Source organism: Culex pipiens, chromosome 3 (assembly GCF_016801865.2).
Source record: "Culex pipiens pallens isolate TS chromosome 3, TS_CPP_V2, whole genome shotgun sequence".
In the NCBI taxonomy this organism is placed as follows: Eukaryota; Metazoa; Arthropoda; class Insecta; order Diptera; family Culicidae; genus Culex; species Culex pipiens.
Window position 1 is genome coordinate 69,518,514 of NC_068939.1, and position 23,388 is coordinate 69,541,901.

General features: G+C 35.3%; 1 protein-coding gene across 2 annotated transcripts in view; it reads right to left on the bottom strand.

The window, feature by feature from the left end:
• LOC120414138 (uncharacterized protein DDB_G0283357) overlaps positions 1-23,388 on the bottom strand; it is a 157,071-nt gene that overhangs the window by 12,545 nt on the left and 121,138 nt on the right. For both annotated transcript variants that reach the window (XM_052710037.1, XM_039575172.2), the window contains 2 exons: positions 1,883-2,094; positions 498-768 (listed from right to left, as the gene is read on the bottom strand). In XM_052710037.1, coding sequence (XP_052565997.1) covers positions 498-768; positions 1,883-2,094 — 483 coding nt within the window. The remainder of the gene's footprint in view (positions 1-497; positions 769-1,882; positions 2,095-23,388) is intronic.

Sequence of the window (23,388 nt, forward strand, 5' to 3'; positions counted from 1 at the left end):
CTGGATGTTATAGGCTCTTTCGAAAGAGCATACAATTTTGAACCAAACTGCATCAAAAACTCGAAATCGATGAAAATGCATATGGGACATTTATGCGATCAGGGGCAGCATAGTACTCTAAGTTCGATTAATATACTGAAATCCGGTATTTTTCAGAATCCTGTTAGTGAATTTTCACCCTTTTTGGATATGTTGAGTAAAACATCCTGAAAAATAACACAAAAATAATATGATTTCATAAAAGATTTCTGATAAGACCATTCCCAATTTGATTCAATGTTTATTTTTATTTTTCCCCCATTGAGTTTGATAAAATTTTGAAGAACTACACATTTCCTTTAAAATATGATGCACAATTTATTGATATTATAAATAAAAAAAAAACTAAAAAGTTATAGTTGAATTTAATAAATCTTAGAAAGATTTGAAGCTGCTTCAAAATTAATATTCTCAGGACTGAAAAAGAATAAAACTCATTACTATCTTCCGTTGCTTACATTCAATGCTCCGATAGTGCTGCATTCCGAGGTTCTTCTGCATGACGGGACTCATCGCGACTGCATTTGGCAACGTCTGCTGCTGAATCTGCGTCTGCTGCTGCTGCTGCTGTTGTGATAAGCAACCATTATTATTGTGATTGTTGTTGCTGCTGGGTCCATTCTTTAGAATAGTTGTCGTTGTGCCACCGGAAGACTGGCCCTTCCCGGAGATGGCTTTTGTCGTCGTGGTCAGGTCGCTGCTCGAGCTTTTCCTCGGCGAGGGACATTGCTGGGATGGAAATAAGTAGGAAGAAGTTAAAGGAAAAGAAGTTGGTATTATTTTCATTTCATCGCTGAAAAGGATATCCTGGATCTGATAAGCAGGTGGTTTCTTCATTTCAGTCTAGGGACTAAGGGAAGATGATATCCGTCTCGTTAAGAAGAAACTATTTTATACATTAAAGAAGTGCTTTGTGCAATCTAACGAGGAGCTAATTTTAGCGTATTTTTGAAATTGTTGATTCAATTTTCAGCATTATGCTTTGAAATAAGAGTGCATATTTAAAGTTTTAAAAATAAAGCTGGTTTGCTAGTGTCGTCCATAATATTATTTATATTTTTCAATTTTTTTACTCTGTTGTTGTGACAACTTTAAACTGAATTGCTTTTTGGGCAAGTTTAACTAGAAATACTGTATTTTTCGAAAAATCATCTGCATGATCGAATTTCATAGAAAAATATTGATGCCCAAAGGTAAGTTAAATTGATTCAATTCCAACCAAACAAAACAAGCCGGAATGCACCATTCCACTTCCATCAATTTCAACATTATCAAGTAGAACAACATCTTGAGTGCACTCTATTCAAATCGATTCAAGCAGGTGAGGTGTGCTCTGCTCTTACTCTCACACCTTTTCAAAAGGAAATTGCAAAACTTTTCCCTCCTGTAGAATGCAGCAGTTGGATTGCAGGTTGCAGTTGTTCAAGTTGCAACAGAACTGACAGAACTGGCACAGCCAACCTACTCTTCATCTCCTCTTGTCAGAACTCTCAGGACAAGAAAAAAAAGTGTTCAGGAAGCTGCAGTGAAATGCTTCCTCAGTCGATGGCGCATTATCGATTGTATTTGCCGGAACGAATTTCCATATACTGGGGAAGGCTAATGGAAACGAGTTTCTTTTTGTGAGGAAATAAATCATGTTTCAATTTTGCGTGCATTTGAACAAGTCCCATTTAATAATTGAACACGAACATGGGTCATTCGTTTCATTGAATAAATTTCAATTTTTTTTAAATTTTGATCAAAACTTTAATGATCAAAAACGCAAGTTATTAAATTTAAGCCAAATTCTATAGAATTCATGGAAACATAAGGGATAACCGAGACTTAAATTGCAACTTACCTCCTCGACCGCAAACTCGACGTGCCGTTCCTCGATACGGTTCAGGCCACATTTGAATTTGTTGCCGTTCTCGAGTCCACCGATGCCACCGCCTGCCCCAGCAGCACCAGCACCACTTCCTGCCGGGCCGCTGCATCCCGTCAGTCCCTTGGGGAAGTAGTGGGTCCCCGTCCGGATGTTGATGTAGTACTCGGGCGTGTACGAGCAGCCACCTGGAAAGAGAGGACACAAAACGAAACGCGTTAATCCTTTTGTACTTTGTGTTTAACTGTTTTTTGTTCGTTTTTTTAACGGGAAATGGAAAAAAATGAAAAATTGGAAGGAACAGAACGCTTCAAAAATGTTGCACTTTTTTCTGAATTTTTCTCGGTTCCCGAACAGACGGTAATAACTAAATTCATGCCATTTCAATAACAAATACTGTTAAAATAACAGAAAGTGTTATGGAATAATCTTGAAAAATCCATTTTTGCATAAGAGTTCAATAACAGTTTATGTTATCATAACAAAAATTGTTATTGGTCTGATATTGATTGACAGCAAAAACAACTTGAGAATAACATTTTTTGTTATGGAAGAATAACTCCAAACGTTATTGGGATGATCGGATTAGTTGTTGAAATAACAAAAAATAATAACAAAGATTTGTTCGAAAAATAACGTAAAATGTTATTAGTCTGTTATTACAATAACAATCCAATAACAAAAAAATCATAACGGCGAATAACAAATCTTGTTATAAATAACATAAAATGTTATTGGCCTAGTATTTTCTAATAACAAAGAATGTTATTCCCAAGTTATTTCCGTCTGCTCGGGTTTGTTCTACACAAAAAAATAAGGATAATATTCATCAGGGAATAGGGACAGATTATGTGTAAAACAGTGTAATATAACATCAGCAGCAGTCTTTTTTTGGAACATCCCCTTTCATTTGCGGGGTGATTTAAAATCTTTGCGCGGAAATAATCAAAAATCAAAATTCTCTGATATTCCAAAGTCCAAGAACAACAAAAATATAGCAAAAATGACAAGTTTATTGACCGCATTACCATTGGAGGCGGGACTCCGGATATCCGTATAATTTGAAAAATTAATAATTCTATTAGAAAATGAATTAACTTATAAAAGCCAGTTTTGTCTCACGACTGTGGGGTGACATAAAGATGAAAAAAAAAAAATAATTTTACAGGTTTTCAAAAGACCTCCAATTTTGCATCACATGATTAGGATTAGTGATATTTCAGGAATTCGCGGACAGCGTGAAATCCGTGAAATTTTGCTTTTTCCGCGAAATCCCGTGAACTTGTATGTTTATGTCTCAAAATAATTTATCAAACTCAAATAGGGATGAAAATAATCTGAAGCAGTTTATTTACTAATAATAAATATTTGATTCATAAAGACTTTTTAAGTATATTTTATTATTTTTTAATTGAAAAGCTTGATATGAACCATTTGAAGAATTGCATTTTTTTAGTTTTAGAGAAACTAACAAAATTTAGTAATACATATTTTCATTCGTTGTAATACACATTTTGCTGCTATTTTATTTGAAAGATGTTGTTTCAATAGAAATTTAAATAATCCAGCTTTGTTTTATGTGTAATAAAATGCAGAGAATTTTTATTTTTTAAATTACCTTTGAAAAACATTTCAGCTTTTTTACAGTCCTAATTAATTTTAACAATATTTGATTATTTGGGTGGATGATTCCCGTGAAAGATAAAAAAATCTCTTTTTTTGTTTTGTGTTCTCATTTTGAATTAGAAATTTCGATTTCGTTACAAATCATTTTATTTTTGCCTACTGATTTTAAATTTGTTTTTTTTTTGTCACGTTCAAATTAAGTGAAGTTTTTTTAGTTTATTTAAGAATAATATATAATGAAGCTTAACAAGTAGTTTCTGTGATTTAAACATAAGATTTTCAGAGTTATTTTAACATTTTCCACGTTCTGCGAAGTTTGCGTGAAATTTGGTGTTTTGAAATTGAGGTCCCCGTGAAATTTGCAATTTTCAAGCGTGAAAAATCACTAAGCCTACTGATCAGCTAATGATAAAAACATTTTTAATATTTTAAGATGCATTAGCATGTATTTTAAATTTACTATTATCTTTGAAAAATGAAATTTTTGTGAGGTTTTGCATAATACTGAGGCGAGAACGATGATTTTGAAAATTAGCCAAAATGGATTGAAAAGGTTGAAAATAACTGATTTATTTCAAAAATCGATTTTTTTTTATAAATATAGGTTTTTTTTTTTTTTTTTTTTTAATTTATATTTATTCAAATTTCTTTTCCATGTACATTCATTCAGTTAAAATATTATTGAGTGTCCAATCATAAACGATGACTTTTCACCTCAATTTTAAATACTAGCAACATTCATTTATTCATGAAATATTGTAGCTTTCGCTATTCAGTGATTTCAAATGTAGGAGGTCCTACATGTACAAAAGGGAAAAGGGATACCTTAAAACTAACTTATAAACTATATAAAGAGCGGATCAATGCAGCTGAAGACTGCAATGATTTTTGTCGAAATGCATCAATTATCTTATTGGACATAACATCCAAAGTATCAACTTCAGCTAATTGATGAAGTTCACTGGTGCTGAACCAGGGAGGAAGTTTCAGAATCATTTTCAGAATTTTGTTCTGAATCCTCTGAAGTTTTTTCTTCCTGGTTAAGCAACAGCTTGTCCAGATCGGCACAGCATAAAGCATGGCAGGTCTGAAAATTTGTTTATAAATTAACAGTTTATTCTTGAGACAAAGTCTAGAATTCCTGTTTATAAGTGGATACAAACATTTAATATATTTGTTACATTTAACCTGGATACTTTCAATGTGATCCTTGTAAGTAAGGTTTTTGTCAAAAGCAAGTCCAAGATATTTCACTTGATCCTCCCACTTTAAATTTACCTCATTCATCTTTATAATGTGATGACTTTTTGGTTTAAGAAAATCAGCCCTTGGTTTGTGAGGGAAAATAATAAGTTGAGTTTTTGCAGCATTTGGAGTAATTTTCCATTCTTTCAAATAAGAATTGAAAATATCCAAGCTTTTTTGTAATCTTCTTGTGATGACACGAAGGCTTCTACCTTTGGCGGAGATGCTTGTGTCATCAGCAAAAAGTGATTTCTGACATCCTGGGGGCAAATCAGGCAAGTCAGAAGTAAAAATATTGTATAAAATTGGACCCAAAATGCTTCCTTGAGGGACGCCAGCACGTACAGGTAGTTGATCAGATTTGCTATTCTGATAACATACCTGCAGAGTACGATCCGTCAAATAATTTTGAATAATTTTCACGATATAAATCGGAAAATTAAACCTTTTCAATTTCGCAATCAATCCTTTATGCCAAACACTGTCAAATGCTTTTTCTATATCAAGAAGAGCAGCGCCAGTAGAAAAGCCCTCAGATTTGTTGCTTCGAATTAAATTTGAAACTCTCAACAACTGATGAGTAGTTGAATGCCCAAGGCGAAATCCAAACTGCTCATCAGCGAAAATTGAATTTTCATTAATGTGCGTCATCATTCTATTAAGAATTATTCTTTCGAATAATTTACTAATAGATGAAAGCAAACTAATGGGCCGATAGCTTGAGGCTTCAGCAGGATTTTTATCCGGTTTCAAAATAGGAATTACTTTGGCATTTTTCCAACTACTGGGAAAATATGCCAAATCAAAACATTTGTTGAAAATTTTGATCAAGCAACTTAAAGTTGCTTCTGGTAATTTTTTAATTAAAATGTAAAAAATGCCATCCTCACCAGGGGCTTTCATATTTTTAAATTTTTTGATAATAGATTTTATTTCATTCAGATCCGTATTAAAAACTTCATCTGATGAAAATTCTTGTTCAACAATATTCTGAAATTCTATTGAAATTTGATTTTCAATAGGACTCAAAACATTCAAGTTGAAATTATGAGCACTCTCAAACTGCTGAGCAAGTTTTTGAGCTTTTTCCCCATTAGTTAATAGAATATTATCACCATCTTTTAAAGAAGGGATGGGTTTTTGAGGTTTCTTAAGAACCTTTGAAAGTTTCCAAAAAGGTTTGGAATAAGGTTTAATTTGTTCGACATCTCTTGCGAACTTTTCATTTCGCAGGAGAGTGAATCTGTGGTCAATAACCTTTTGCAAATCTTTTTGAATTCGCTTCAGTGCAGGATCACGAGAACGTTGATACTGTCTTCGGCGAACATTTTTCAGACGAATCAGAAGCTGAAGATCGTCATCAATAATGGGAGAATCAAATTTGACTTGGACTTTAGGAATAGCAATATTCCTAGCATCCAAAATTGCATTAGTTAAAGATTCCAAGGCTGAATCAATATCAGCTTTGGTTTCTAAAACAAAATCATGATTTAAATTATTCTCAATATGATGCTGATACCTGTCCCAATTAGCTTTGTGGTAATTAAACACAGAACTGTTGGGTCTGGTAACTGCTTCATGAGAAAGTGAAAAAGTTACTGGAAGATGATCAGAATCAAAATCAGCATGAGTCACTAAAGGACCACAATACTGACTTTGATTTGTCAACACCAAATCAATTGTTGATGGATTTCTAACAGAAGAAAAGCAAGTTGGCCCATTCGGGTATAAAACCGAATAAAGACCAGAAGTGCAATCTCTGAACAGAATTTTACCATTGGAATTTACTTTTGAATTATTCCAAGATTGGTGTTTGGCATTAAAATCACCGATGATCAAAAATCGAGATCTATGCCGAGTAAGTTTATTCAAATCCCCTTTGAAATAATTTTTATTTTCCCTAGTGCATTGGAATGGCAAATATGCAGCTGCAATCATAATTTTCCCAAAAGAAGTTTCAAGTTCAATGCCCAAACTTTCAATAACTTTTAACTTAAAGTCACGTAACGTGCTATAAGTCATACTACGGTGGATAACTATTGCAACTCCACCGCCATTTCGATTCATTCGGTTATTAGTTATAACTTTATAATCTGGATCACTTTTCAAATAAGTGCCAGTTTTTAAAAATGTTTCGGTTATAACAGCAACATGCACGTTATGAACTCGTAAAAAGTTGAAAAATTCATTTTCTTTCGCTTTTAAAGAGCGAGCATTAAAATTCATAATATTGATGGAATTACTTAGATCCATGATTAAACTTCAGGGTAAGAACAACATCATTCGCAAATTTTAATCCAATCTGGATAGCTTCCATCATGGATGTAGCATTACTCATTGTTTGAATCAAACCAAACAGTGAGTTTTGCAAAAAAGTCATTTTTTCAAACGTAACATCGCCGAGATCAGAAGATCCCAAAGCGTTGCCAGCAGAAACATTTTCAAATGAAATTTGAGGTACCTGGCCAATTTCAGGAAGAATTGCAGAGGATTTGAAATTTTTGGATGTACCTGAAACAGCGGCAGCATAGGAAATACCGTTGCCTGTTTCAATGGTAGAAGTATTTTTTCTAGCTCTCTCATTAGAGGGAGATAGCAAAAACGTTTGATTTAAATTTTCAGGTACAACCTGACTTTGAGAAAATTTCGGTTTGGATTTCGGCTGATGCTTAGCGCGAGAATCCAAAACCTTTTTTCTGATGGGGCAATCCCAGAAATTTGATTTGTGATTTCCACCACAATTTGCACATTTAAATTGGGTGACTTCTTTCACGGGACAATTGTCCTTGTCGTGAGAAGAATCCCCGCAAACCATGCATTTTGGAACCATAGCGCAATGATCAGTACCGTGACCGAATGCCTGGCAACGCCGGCACTGGGTCAGATTCTGGCCATTACCGCCATGTTTCTTAAAATGCTCCCACTTTACCCGTACATGGAACAAAAACTGTACTTTGTCCAAAAGTTTCAAATTGTTGATTTCATTTCTGTTAAAATGAATCAGATAAAATTGTGAAGTCAAACCAAAGCGAGAAATATTCCCGTTTGATTTTTTCTTCATTGGTATTACTTGGGATGGGGCAAAGCCCAGCAACACCTTAAGTTCATTTTTGATCTCATCCACCGACAAGTCGTTGGAGAGACCTTTCAGGACCGCCTTGAATGGACGAGCATTCTTGGTCTCATACGTGTAGAAATTGTGTTTGTGGTTTTTCAAATAACCAACAAAAGTTTGGTGATCTTGTAAAGATTCTGTCAACAAGCGACATTCTCCTCTTCGACCAAGCTGGAACGAAACCTTCAAATTGCAAGTTTCCTTGCAATTCTTCAGTTGCGTTCGAAAGCTGGCCAAATCGGAGACGGAAGTCACTACAATTGGCGGAGCCTTTACTCGTTTCTCGACGGCAGAAGGCTCAGTACGAGGAGAAGGTTCCTTGCCATCAGTTTCGGATAAAACACCGAAACTGTTTGTCAATGGAATTGGAGGATTGACCTCACATTCAGAATCAGAATCAGACCTCAGAAGAGGCTGTTTTCTTTTTCTGTTTCCGTTAGCTGGTTTAGCGTTCAAACGCTTCACCGACGTAACGACCAAATCTTCAGAAGATTTGCGTTTACCTTTGTTTTGACGCATTTTGCAAGCAAAGTTCTCTTAAAAAGATGGCTTCGTTTGTAAAATACAACAAAATTTCAGGTGGTGTTAGTCTTGAAAAGACTGTTTAGAATTTTGGAAAATAACTCAGGTAGTCTTTAAAAAGACTGTGAATTTTGTTTTGAAATAACTCTGAGCTTAGGTAGTAAAAAATACCGCAGCTCTAGTGTCCGTTCACCACGAAGGTTCGCAAGACACTGTGTTTATAAATATAGGTTGTTTTGCTTCAACGACTTTCATGCTAAGCATTTCAACCCCGTGATATGAAAAATAAAACAGCTCAAATAACTCATGAACAGCGCGTTAAAGTTAACAGCAAATAAAAGTTGAATTTTGGAATGTGGAAAATTTGTTTTTTTTTGAGTAATATTACTAAAAAATGTGTAAAAATATGAACCTGATGAATATTCATCAGAAACTGATGAAAATTCATCATTTTCTAAGGTTTTATCATATTTTTTTTTGCCACAAAATCTGTCACCATTTCCTGATGAATATTACCATCATTTTTTTCTGTGTATTGGAAACATTGGAAAAAGAAACAAAACAAAATTATGCAATCCACCCCTTCTTTCCCAGTCGCAGTTTGAAAATGTGGCGTCGAGGTTGTGGTTTTCCAACACCGCCCTTTTCTCTGGCGGCGACAACGACTGTGACGAAAAACGTGTTTATTGAATATTTTTCGTTTCGTTTTTATTGTCCAATAAAATTCCATTACATCGCGATGTCTGGGTGCCGTTGCAGTTTAGGGTAAGTGGATCGATTTGGGACATACAATGATTTTGATTAATTGGTTTATTATTTTTTATGAGAATTTCAAAACTTTAAAAAAAATGCAGTCTGATTCGAATTAAATTGCAACAAAAAATTGTGTCAAAATATTTAACGATACCCTTAAAATGTTCACGACACCCTAAAAAATGTGATCGGATCGGGGGAAATTGGCGGGAAATGAGGTGTGGCAAAGAATTGTTGAACCCTGTCGGCCGGCGGCAGCGGTGACGATGTCGATGGGTTATTGGAGTACATGCAACCTGGATGTAACGACATGGTTCGCTCAAAAGTGCTGAGATACGCACATTTTTTTGGACGAAGCAGACACCTTTTTATTGGCATGGGGTAGTTTGGTGGTGTTGTTAAATTTAAAAGTGGACATTTTGGTAACAAGATGTTGCATCAATGTACATTTTAATATTTTTGTTTGAAAGTACTTTAACTAAAAATCTGGCGCTTTAAATTGCTTGAACACTTGTTCTAACGTTGCAAAGCACTCTCAACATTAGCGTGGATCACGTTTCTATGAAAAAGACAAAAGTTGTTATTTTGTCTTGCATCAACCGGAATTTCGTTCTTTTATGTCCCCAGAAGCACTCCTGAAAATTTGAGGCCATTTGGTAAGGTCTAGGAGCTCCAGTTTTAATTTAAAATTCATATGGGATTTTGATTTATTTTCCATGGGATAGCTGGCCCCTTCAAAAGCCACCATCTAAAAGTATCTGTATCTTTAAAGGGTCACTTCCTAGCATGTTGGTATGTTCTACAAAGTTGTTCCCCAGTTCAAAACCTATCTCCTACTATAAGAATCAAGTCATTTCATCGATTTATAAAAAAAAATCCTAATACAATGTAAAAAAAGATAGTTTCCCATGGAAAATAAATCAAAATCCCATATAAATTTCAAATTAAAACTGGAGCTCCTAGACCTTACCAAATGGGCTCAAATTTTCAGGAGTGCTTCTGGGGACATAAAAGAACGAAATTCCGGTTGATGCAAGACAAAATAACAACTTTTGTCTTTTTCATAGAAACGTGAACCACGCTACTCAACATTCTATAGTTGTATCGATTGTAATTGAATGTCGCAAAATCCCAACAAAAGAACTCCTCGTACAGCTGTTGCTCCACATTTCAGCATCCGCACAAAATGGCGCAAAGTTTTGCTGATTGGCACCTGAAGGGAATGCCGTGTCCTCACTCGAGAGAGAAAGACCCACCTCATATCATGAGCCTTTCAATTGGGTTAGGCAAACATTCTGTATTTGCATACAAATGCTCCTTTTACTGCTGGTTTTTGCTGCTTTAGTTGCGGTTTCCGGTCGTGATTGCTGAAAGGGAAGTGCTTCTGGATGGCCTAGTGAACCATTTACAAGCTCGAAACTTTCCCCCCGGGGGGAAAGAAAGTTGGAGGGAAACTGCTCATTCGTTATGCTTTTGAGGTGCGGGGGTAGGTTATATTACATATTATTAAAATCGTTCTATATGAATGGCAAAGACTGTGAGCGGGTGGTAGAATCGGCTAGAACTTATGTTAGAATGCCAGGTTGGTTGATGGGTTAAAGGGTGGAACGTTTTATGACTGAATGGGTTGTAAATAATGAAACCATTTCAGGAAAGAAAATGTCAATTACTGCACAGAGAGATTTGCCAAGGCAAATCATAAGGCTATTTTTGTCATGACTAAAACTTAGTTGATTTAGTTAAAAAGTTGTTTGGTTTACAAATCTTCGGCAGAGTTTTTAAGTATGATGAGGCCAAGATGAGGCATTGAAAAAATAAATTTGGTAAATTTTAAGAAAATCCGCCATTAAAAGTATACTAAAATGGGGTCGCAGAACTCAAATTGTGAGTTGAAAGTATGAAAATAAAAAAACAAAAAATATTTTTTTAATTTATGATTCGGTTATTTAAAGTCCCATGCAAACCTTCGGGTAATCGATTTTCGGATAATCAAAACTTCGGATAATCGAGTATGTACTTGTCACCAGGGTTGTTAACCCTCTCCCGCCCATGGTTACTCCAGAGCACCAAAACTTTGAACTCAATTATCTCGGAACTGACACAACTTTTCATGATGCTTCAAATTGCTGGTGTTCATGTAGAATGTATACTAACATCTCCCCAAATTTCATCAAATTTGGTTAAGCACAAGCAAAGTTACAGTGTGAAATGTAAACAAAAAAGGGCGAATTTTAGGGAAATAAATAAGACCTGTTTTCGAAAGCCCGTAAAAATAACCAAACACAAAATTTTATGAAACAAAAAATGTTTTGCTATCATTTGAACCTTGGACAAGAACCCCTGTGAATAACATTGTGAGTTTGGACCGGTTTAAAGTGTTTTTCAACCTTTTTCATTTGGTGCACCAGAGCACCACCTAGGCATATGAGCAACTAAATATTCAGGAGCACTTTTTTCTAAATTACAGAAAAAGCTTATTTTTATCAAAACCAAAGGTTTATAAACGTTTTGACTATTCATAAACAAGGCAAAACATTGTTATTAGATCGATAGTTTTATTATTTTTCTAATTTTTCATGAAAATGGTTGTTTGTGGGTTTTGAATGAGCCAACCAAAGAAACCTGAAAATGCAGAGATTTTAGAATTTGTAGTTAATACTTCAGAAATATGGTCTTACAGTAAAGAATAAGTAATTTTTAACACATTTCGAAGCGTTTTCAAACAAATGAACCAATAGATTTGAAGAAAACGAGATTTTGTGGTTTAAAAAAAAGTTGCTCATCTTCCTGATGGTGCTCTGGTGCACCACTTCAAATTCTACTTTTTTGCCCCAATTCGATGTTTGTGGGTCAAAGTAAAGTATTTCCTGCATTATTATACCAAAATTAAACCATTTACTATTTTTACGATAAGCAAACAGCTCTGGGCGTTAGAGGGTTAAAATATCAAAATATCAGCTCCCAGCAACTGCAATTATCCCGCCTGAATATTCATGCCTCAAATACAACTGCTCTTCTCTCCTTATTGAAACTCTCAGCGCCGAACATAGCCAAACACGTATTCGTGTTTACACACTCGCGATTGACATTTTCCACGATCATCCTACCACAAAAGCCGCCACAAAAACCATTTTGCAAACGCAGTTTAACGGGACGTCATGCGTGGTCGACTCCTAATCGCCGTCTCGCGTTCTCTCATTGCAGTTTTCGGAGAGAGTGGGAGACTCAGCGGTGAGAGCGCATAGTCGAGGAAAAGGGGACGAGTGATAGAGAGAGAATGACATTGCTGGGAATCACGAGACACAAGAAGAATTCTCACAAGCTATAGTGACGGCCGCATACTCTCGGATGTTTTTGGTGCAGCGATAATCAATTGATAGCTTTTCGATCACTCATTTGCAACACTGTTTGTCACGGTGCATTTTTCGAGACCTTAAAGATAAAAAAAATCGGTAGTTGGCACCGTGAAAGAAGGGCTCTTTCTCGACATTTTGCGGGGTATACCGAAATATTTTGTCAAGGAGTCTAGAGTAACTTTTTTTTGAAGATTATTTTTCGATTTCATAAGATATTTGTTCGAAAAAAAAACACACAGAAAATCGGTGCATTCATGTTGATATCACTCAAATTTCTTATGAATACGCCTTGGAGACTCTAACCAACTATATTTGACCTTCACCAAAAAAAAAAAAAAATCAAACCAAATTTATCAGATTTCTAGCTCTCTTTGAAGTTACCCCAAAATCCAAGCTGGAAACCCCGATACGACCGAAAGTAAATCTTTTCTTTGTTCAATTTGTCATGTAACTACAGCAACACATTGCCCGGATATAAATTTGATTATTAAACAATGCAAAACATAGATTATTTATTTAATAAGCTGTTTATTACACAATAGGTTCCGAAATAGTAGTTTAAGAAACAAGTTGCAAAAAGAGGATTTTTTCAGCACAAGTCGTACATTTATCCAACGAGGTTCACTGAGTTGGATAAATACGAAGAGTGCTGAAAAAATCAAGTTTTGCAACGAGTTCCATACAACATTTTTTGCAATTCCAAAAAACACAAATTGAGTGAAATTTTTAGTCAAATTTTCATGTATTTTGTCAATAAATCGTTTAAATCAAAAAAATGTTGAAAAGTGACTTTTCGAAACAAGTGCTGAAAAGTTCAACTTTTCAGCACCCATTTGAGTGCTGAAAAGTAGAACTTTTCAGCATTTATTTTGAAAAGTGTTGCTATTCGATTCTGTTATTTTTGGTACAGAAAAGTAGGCTATTTCGTCGTTCAAGAATGACAGGAAAAGTAAGTAGTTTCACGACGGAATTGCAAAAAATATTTTTTCAATCGTCTGCCCAATACACCATTACACTTTAACACATTTTATAATCAATCGCATTGTAGAAAACAGTTTTCTGAACAAGTTCCATCAAAAAGTATCAGTTTTGGTTCAATATAAGCAGAGATATGTCAAATTTCCTGAAATAAATAGTGCCTTTCTCCAAAATTTCTTAATTTTTAAATTACCTTTCACATGATGGGCACTGCCTACTGAGTTTTGTAATGAATCCTCAAGGCATATTCATAAGAAGTTTGAGTGATATCAACATGAATGCACCAATTTTCTGTGACTTTTTTGAACATAAAATAAAAAAAAATCTTCAAAACAAAAAAGTTGCTCTAGCCCCCCGACGAAATATTTCGGTATACCCCGCAAAATGTCGGGAAAGAGCCCTTCTTTCACGGTGTCAAATATCATACAAACCGAATTTTTGATCATTAGTTTATTCTAAAAAACACACCGTGTTGTGTGATTGTATTTTACGATCCTTTTCATTACAACAAAGATTCGCTACAATCTTGTAAACCGTATGACCTCAAAAGAAATATTTTCACCAACGCAGTGATTACAGCCGCACAAGACCGCAGATAATCCTACATAAATTTACCTTCCAAGCCCCAAACTCACCCCAAGTTCCGTAAAAGCAAACTTACGGGACATGCTGACGTCCCGGATAAACAAGAACTGCCAGAGCTGGATTCCCTCGTCCCTGGTCGCTGGTCCGTCACAGACCCAGACTTCTTTGTGGGGTATTTCTTTTCCAAGAGGTGAAAGGGAAGCAAAGTTTTCCGCAATCTGTGCCGACTGCCAACCCACGGACCGGTTGTAAATGATGGCCGACCCACATCACGTAGACGGATTCCGACCTTTCCTCACGTGTCCGGTCGATAGGAAGCATGGTTGGTGGTTGTTAGTTTTGGTTTTCCAGGATCACGGGACTATTCAGCTCTGTCTGTCGTTGGTTCGCTGGTTGATTGGAGGAAAATCGGAAAGTTATGCAAATTTTGCACAACCGCAGTATTGAGGGGAGGGAAAGGAATCTTGCTTGGAAGTTTTACGGACAACAGCTTACGGCCATGTTCATTAGAGGTAAGCCTCACTCCAAGTATCAGACAACTATAGTTGTATCGAATGGAAGTTTGCTTTAACAGCCTTGCAACGAACTGTCAACTAAAGGGGTCGCGACCAAAATTGGAAACAAATTGAATTACATCGTTAATGACGTTTTCGCCAAAAGCGGTATTGAAGGAAAATTATGGTGGTATTGCGGTTTCCACTGAAACCGCAAAGGGTTTAATGGGGTGAAATGGACATAACAACTTTCTTCTTCTCAAAAACTTATTGATTTAAAATTCCAATTTCAATTGGAATAAATCTAAAGTTTGCTAAATAAAAAATTCACTCTCAAATTAATCAAAGATCCATCGAACCCCATACCACCCCCAACAACTCATCAACGTTACATTAAATTGTCCCAATTTTCCCGATAGTGTGGGATGAGGGTCTACCGTTTTTCGCTGCGGGTGTGGTGTTGTGCGGGTAAACACAGAGCTAATTGAATTTTGTGGTTGACCTCGGCCCAAGTAGACAGATCCGTTACGGCGATGATGAAGGCCTGGCTGGCAGGTGATCAATACCCCCGCGGTGGCAGCCCAAATTGTTATTTTAATTGTGGGTTTAAACCCTCTTTGCAAATTATGAGCTCGGTAGGATTGTGAGCCTTTTGGAATGGAACTGTTTTTAAAAGAGATTGCGTTGCCTTTTAGTTCATCAAAGAAGATAATATCTCTGAAATAGTAGGAAATAGAGAAAAATGTTGGTTGTTTGTTGACTTAAGCCTTACAATTTCAGTCAAAATATTGAATAAGGCACTGGAAACACCAACCCTCCCCCCCCCCCCCCCTTCACATTTTTTTCCTAAAATGATTTATGAATGACCCCTATATCTTAGCTCAACTATTTGTCCGATTTCCAAATTCGTCAGGAGTTTGGAAGAGTACTTGAAGAGAGTCCAACCACGGTTCAAACCGCTGTGCTGTAGCTCAGCGGTTCTCAATCATGTCTTGGCTTAGTACTCTTTTTCTTTTTGATTTAGCTACTGGTATCTACACCAACTAAATGAAAATGAAATGTTTTTTTCAATAGTTTTTTTTTACTTTCCAAATCTAAACGTATTTTTTATATCAAACATGAGATTTGAATTAAACAGTCCTTTAATGGACTTACTGCAAACTTGATATCAATAGTATCTGACGGACGAACTATTTTTAACATCGCTATGAATAAAAAAGTGTTTTTTTAAACTTGAAATATAAACTTAAAAAGAATAAAAAAATGTTTTTTTTTATTTGAAGATTTAAAATAACTATTAAAAAGTTCTTGTGATTTTTTGGGAAAATGGATCGTTTTTAAGGTAGCCGTTTTTATTTTCCAGTTTTACTTTTTATTTTCATACTTTTTAAGATTTTTCAAATTTTAATCACGTAACCCTAGATACAGGCCACTACTATTTTTTTTAAAAGAGCATGAATGGACTTCAACAGTTTTTTTTAATCAAAAATCAAATTATTCGCTCTACAGCATTGCCTTGGCGTTCTCGATTACGAGATTCCTGTTCGAAGACTTGATTGTCGAGGCAATTGCAACCCTCTTTTTACACCTTAGCTTCCATCCATCACGGGATTCGAACTGACGACCTTTGGATTGTGAGTCCAACAGCCTACCAGCGACTTCACCGAGACAGGACCCAGGGAGACGACTCCTACACCTGGATTGAGCTAACGCCCTAACCTTTTTTTTAGGTTAGCCCGGGGTCAACATTTACTTCCCGTCCGACGGAAGGCGTGATCAGACAAATCTCGTCTCAAAATTTGCCACCGGGACCTTCTGGGATCGAACTCAGGCCGACTGGGTGAGAGGCAATATAATTTTATAGAAAAATGATATTAAAATTTTCAAACTATTTCATATAAAAACATGAGAAAATAGTAGTAAACATCGGTAACTGGGCTGAGAATGTAACCCAGCTACCGAATGCTGCTCACTAACTGGGCTGATCGAAAAATGACGAGGGGAACATCGATGCATTATGTTTTGAATCAACAGTGTCTTGCGAACCTTCGTGGTGAACGGACACTAGAGCTGCGGTATTTTTTATTACCTAAGCTCAGAGTTATTTCAAAACAAAATTCACAGTCTTTTTAAAGACTACCTGAGTTATTTTCCAAAATTCTGAACAGTCTTTTCAAGACTAACCCCACCTGAAATTTTGTTGTATTTTACAAACGAAGCCATCTTTTTAAGAGAACTTTGCTTGCAAAATGCGTCAAAACAAAGGTAAACGCAAATCTTCTGAAGATTTGGTCGCTACGTCGGTGAAGCGTTTGAACGCTAAACCGGCTAACGGAAACAGAAAAAGAAAACAGCCTCTTCTGAGGTCTGATTCTGATTCTGAATGTGAGGTCAATCCTCCAATTCCATTGACAAACAGTTTCGGTGTTTTATCCGAAACTGATGACAAGGAACCTTCTCCTCGTACTGAGCCTTCTGCCGTCGAGAAACGAGTAAAGGCTCCGCCAATTGTTGTGACTTCCGTCTCCGATTTGGCCAGCTTTCGAACGCAACTGAAGAATTGCAAGGAAACTTGCAATTTGAAGGTTTCGTTCCAGCTTGGTCGAAGAGGAGAATGTCGCTTGTTGACAGAATCTTTACAAGATCACCAAACTTTTGTTGGTTATTTGAAAAACCACAAACACAATTTCTACACGTATGAGACCAAGAATGCTCGTCCATTCAAGGCGGTCTTGAAAGGTCTCTCCAACGACTTGTCGGTGGATGAGATCAAAAACGAACTTAAGGTGTTGCTTGGCTTTGCCCCATCCCAAGTAATACCGATGAAGAAAAAATCAAACGGGAATATTTCTCGCTTTGGTTTGACTTCACAATTTTATCTGATTCATTTCAACAGAAATGAAATCAACAATTTGAAACTTTTGGACAAAGTACAGTTTTTGTTCCATGTACGGGTAAAGTGGGAGCATTTTAAGAAACATGGCGGTAATGGCCAGAATCTGACCCAGTGCCGGCGTTGCCAGGCATTCGGTCACGGTACTGATCATTGCGCCATGGTTCCAAAATGCAGGGTTTGCGGGGATTCTTCTCACGACAAGGACAATTGTCCCGTGAAAGAAGTCACCCAATTTAAATGTACAAATTGTGGTGGAAATCACAAATCAAATTTCTGGGATTGCCCCATCAGAAAAAAGGTTTTGGATTCTCGTGCTAAGCATCAGCCGAAATCCAAACCGAAATTTTCTCAAAGTCAGGTTGTACCTGCATCTTTAAATCAAACGTTCGTGCTGTCTCACTCGAACAACTCTAGAAATACCCCTACCGTGGAAAAGTTAGGTAACAACAATGGCATTTCTTATGCTAACGTCGTTTCGGGTTCATCCACGAATTTTAAATCCTCTACCAATCTTTCTGAAATTGGGCAGGTACCTCAAATCTCATTTGAAAATTTTTCTGCTGGCAACGCTTTGGGATCTTCTGATCTCGGCGATGTTACGTTTGAAAAAATGACTTTTTTGCAAAACTCACTGTTTGGTTTGATTCAAACAATGAGTAATGCTACATCCATGATGGAAGCAATCCAGATTGGATTAAAATTTGCGAATGATGTTGTTCTTACCCTGAATTTTAATCATGGATCTAAGTAATTCCATCAATATTATGAATTTTAATGCTCGCTCTTTAAAAGCGAAAGAAAATGAATTTTTCAACTTTTTACGAGTTCATAACGTGCACGTTGCTGTTATAACCGAAACATTTTTAAAAACTGGCACTTATTTGAAAAGTGATCCAGATTATAAAGTTATAACTAATAACCGAATGAATCGAAATGGCGGTGGAGTTGCAATAGTTATCCACCGTAGTTTGACTTATAGCACGTTACGTGACTTTAAGTTAAAAGTTATTGAAAGTTTGGGCATTGAACTTGAAACTTCTTTTGGGAAAATTATGATTGCAGCTGCATATTTGCCATTCCAATGCACTGGGGAAAATAAAAATTATTTCAAAGGGGATTTGAATAAACTTACTCGGCATAGATCTCGATTTTTGATCATCGGTGATTTTAATGCCAAACACCAATCTTGGAATAATTCAAAAGTAAATTCCAATGGTAAAATTCTGTTCAGAGATTGCACTTCTGGTCTTTATTCGGTTTTATACCCGAATGGGCCAACTTGCTTTTCTTCTGTTAGAAATCCATCAACAATTGATTTGGTTTTGACAAATCAAAGTCAGTATTGTGGTCCTTTAGTGACTCATGCTGATTTTGATTCTGATCATCTTCCAGTAACTTTTTCACTTTCTCATGAAGCAGTTACCAGACCCAACAGTTCTGTGTTTAATTACCACAAAGCTAATTGGGACAGGTATCAGCATCATATTGAGAATAATTTAAATCATGATTTTGTTTTAGAAACCAAAGCTGATATTGATTCAGCCTTGGAATCTTTAACTAATGCAATTTTGGATGCTAGGAATATTGCTATTCCTAAAGTCCAAGTCAAATTTGATTCTCCCATTATTGATGACGATCTTCAGCTTCTGATTCGTCTGAAAAATGTTCGCCGAAGACAGTATCAACGTTCTCGTGATCCTGCACTGAAGCGAATTCAAAAAGATTTGCAAAAGGTTATTGACCACAGATTCACTCTCCTGCGAAATGAAAAGTTCGCAAGAGATGTCGAACAAATTAAACCTTATTCCAAACCTTTTTGGAAACTTTCAAAGGTTCTTAAGAAACCTCAAAAACCCATCCCTTCTTTAAAAGATGGTGATAATATTCTATTAACTAATGGGGAAAAAGCTCAAAAACTTGCTCAGCAGTTTGAGAGTGCTCATAATTTCAACTTGAATGTTTTGAGTCCTATTGAAAATCAAATTTCAATAGAATTTCAGAATATTGTTGAACAAGAATTTTCATCAGATGAAGTTTTTAATACGGATCTGAATGAAATAAAATCTATTATCAAAAAATTTAAAAATATGAAAGCCCCTGGTGAGGATGGCATTTTTTACATTTTAATTAAAAAATTACCAGAAGCAACTTTAAGTTGCTTGGTCAAAATTTTCAACAAATGTTTTGATTTGGCATATTTTCCCAGTAGTTGGAAAAATGCCAAAGTAATTCCGATTTTGAAACCGGATAAAAATCCTGCTGAAGCCTCAAGCTATCGGCCCATTAGTTTGCTTTCATCTATTAGTAAATTATTCGAAAGAATAATTCTTAATAGAATGATGACGCACATTAATGAAAATTCAATTTTCGCTGATGAGCAGTTTGGATTTCGCCTTGGGCATTCAACTACTCATCAGTTGTTGAGAGTTTCAAATTTAATTCGAAGCAACAAATCTGAGGGCTATTCTACTGGCGCTGCTCTTCTAGACATAGAAAAAGCATTTGACAGTGTTTGGCATAAAGGTTTGATTGCGAAATTGAAAAGGTTTAATTTTCCGATTTATATCGTGAAAATTATTCAAAATTATTTGACGGATCGTACTCTGCAGGTATGTTATCAGAATAGCAAATCTGATCAACTACCTGTACGTGCTGGCGTCCCTCAAGGAAGCATTTTGGGTCCAATTTTATACAATATTTTTACTTCTGACTTGCCTGATTTGCCCCCAGGATGTCAGAAATCACTTTTTGCTGATGACACAAGCATCTCCGCCAAAGGCAGAAGCCTTCGTGTCATCACAAGAAGATTACAAAAAAGCTTGGATATTTTCAATTCTTATTTGAAAGAATGGAAAATTACTCCAAATGCTGCAAAAACTCATCTTATTATTTTCCCTCACAAACCAAGGGCTGATTTTCTTAAACCAAAAAGTCATCACATTATAAAGATGAATGAGGTAAATTTAAAGTGGGAGGATCAAGTGAAATATCTTGGACTTGGTTTTGACAAAAACCTTACTTACAAGGATCACATTGAAAGTATCCAGGTTAAATGTAACAAATATATTAAATGTTTGTATCCACTTATAAACAGGAATTCTAGACTTTGTCTCAAGAATAAACTGTTAATTTATAAACAAATTTTCAGACCTGTCATGCTTTATGCTGTGCCGATCTGGACAAGCTGTTGCTTAACCAGGAAGAAAAAACTTCAGAGGATTCAGAACAAAATTCTGAAAATGATTCTGAAACTTCCTCCCTGGTTCAGCACCAGTGAACTTCATCAATTAGCCGAAGTTGACACTTTGGATGTTATGTCCAATAAGATAATTGATACATTTCGACAAAAATCATTGCAGTCTTCAGCTGCATTGATCCGCTCTTTATATAGTTTATAAGTTAGTTTTAAGGTATCCCTTTTCTCTTTTGTACATGTAGGACCTCCTACATTTGAAATCACTGAATAGCGAAAGCTACAATATTTCATGAATAAATGAAAGTTGCTAGTATTTAAAATTGAGGTGAAAAGTCATCGTTTGTGATTGGACACTCAATAATATTTTAACTGAATGAATGTACATGGAAAAGAAATTTGAATAAATATAAATAAAAAAAAAAAAATGTTTTGAATCAAAAATAAAAATAAAAATTAACTCATAAAAATGTCATGAAAGTTTGAAACTCTTTTTATATTTGTTGATACTAGTTTTTGCATCCACTGACTCTTTGAACATTTTGCTTTGTTATTGTTTTTTGACGTTTGTTTGCTTTTTAACTGCGCCCGATTACAAAGCAGCCCAGTTAAATAGCACCCAGCTACCGAACAAGTACTATCAACAATCAAAACAATAAAAAATTGATCTTAATTTATTTATTTTTTTGCAAAATCTTTAATTAAGCAACAACAGGTCGGAATATAAAACAAAACAAGAACAAAAAAGGATTTTTTTGGAGTGAAACTATTTATTTTTTTAGAAAAATCTTAACAATTTTGATGAAGGTATGGGGAAAATCGCAAAACATATTGGGAAAACATCGCTTTAAGATTTTGGCAGCAGGTGGCGCTTCTTGTAGGAAATTGAATTTTCTACAACTTTGTCGAAGGGTGCATGATAGAGCGTCAAATTTCCCATTCCGGGGAAAAAAATCCTGGGAATTCCCGAAAATATATATTTCCCGTTTCCCCGGAAATATGTTAATTTCCCGGGAATTCCCGAAATCCATCTAAAAGTATACATTTTCCTAACATTTTGGCCCCAATGTTCTTGAAATCTACTAGAAAAATAATGAGAGAACCTAACTTGATTTTATTATTTATAATCTACTGTTAATATTAAACTCTCAGCTAGTCTATAAATTTCATGCAAAGGTTTATTTCAGATAATATTTATTTCTGAAGCATTTTAATAAGGAATAATTCTTGCTTATTTGTTGGGCAACAAAAAATACGCTATTATGGAATGAAATTAAATTTATCTTTTGGAAACCTTTTTAACGAAAATTGTTGTTATATCATATGAAAAAAAAAAGTTCACTCCATCCGGCAAAGATCAAAATTAAGATTTTTGAACGTTTTTGTTTACTGTTCAAAATTTGATGTTAATTGAATTGATATAATTAATTTTATTAAAAGAAATAACAGTTTGTAGTTAAAAATTTATAAGGCAAAGTAGATACCAAGGGCGTAAGAAGGTTAATATGAAAATCAAGTATCATTTAATTTAAATCATTTATTAGTCTGAGTACCAAGTAACAAAAACCATACTATATATAAAATTATGAAAAATCTTTAAAATCAACTTCAAACTATCAGAGGTGCCTAAAGAATGCACATATTTCAAAAACTCGCTTCATATATTTGAAAACTCTTAAATTGATTTCATGAAATAGTGATTGAAGGAAAAAAGCAAGAGAAGTAAGATTTTCAAGGTTAATTCAATGATTATCTAATTTTTAACTAGCTACATAATTTCTGCATGATTTTGTATGATTTTTGCAAGCAATCAAGCCATTAATTGATCCTCACACTCATTTTGACTATTAAAGAAGCTGTTTTATACAGTTTCGTTGCAAAGTATTATTCAGAAGCAGGATCACAATAATTTTTGTTTTTTTTTTTTAAATTTCCCGGAAATTCCCGGGATTTCCCGGGAAATTTGTTGAAAATTTCACGTTTCCCGGGAAATTTGTAACCCCGGGAAATTGGACGCTCTAGTACGCTCTATTTCAAAAGGTCTAAACATTCAATATTAGTCATTTTGAAATGTTAGTCTTGATTTAAAAAAAAATGAGATATTGGTTTCGAAGCGTGAGTAAACATGTGCACTTCTTTAAAAAAAAAAAAATGAATAACTGCGACTATCTTCAAAAATGTGACCTGAAAATGGCTATATCTTGAAAACGGTGCACTTAATCAAAATTTCCCAGAAGTAATTTTTGATTGCAAATTCGATTTTACATAGAAAATCGAAGTTTTGCGACCAAAATTTCGATTTTTTGAAAAACAAAAACAGTAATGATTGAAAAATTCATTACTCAGTCAAAGATTTTTTGCAGCTTGGAAGTTTACATTTGATGTCTCTTTAAACATATATGTTTTTTTGCAAATCAAGATTTAGTGACAAAAAGTGAAACTAAAAATAAGCAAATCAGCAAATCTACAACTTTGCTGAAGACACCAAATCGATCAAAAAATTCTTTTAAAAGATACAGATTTTTGACACACTTGGACAATTTTGGCCTTACTGGGTCTCGTGGCGCAGGGGTAGCGGCTTCGGCTGCCGATCCCGATGATGCTATGAGACGCGGGTTCGATTCCCGCCTTATCCACTGAGCTTCTATCGGATGGTGAAGTAAAATGTCGGTCCCGGTTTCTCCTGTCTCGTCAGAGGCGCTGGAGCAGAAATCCCACG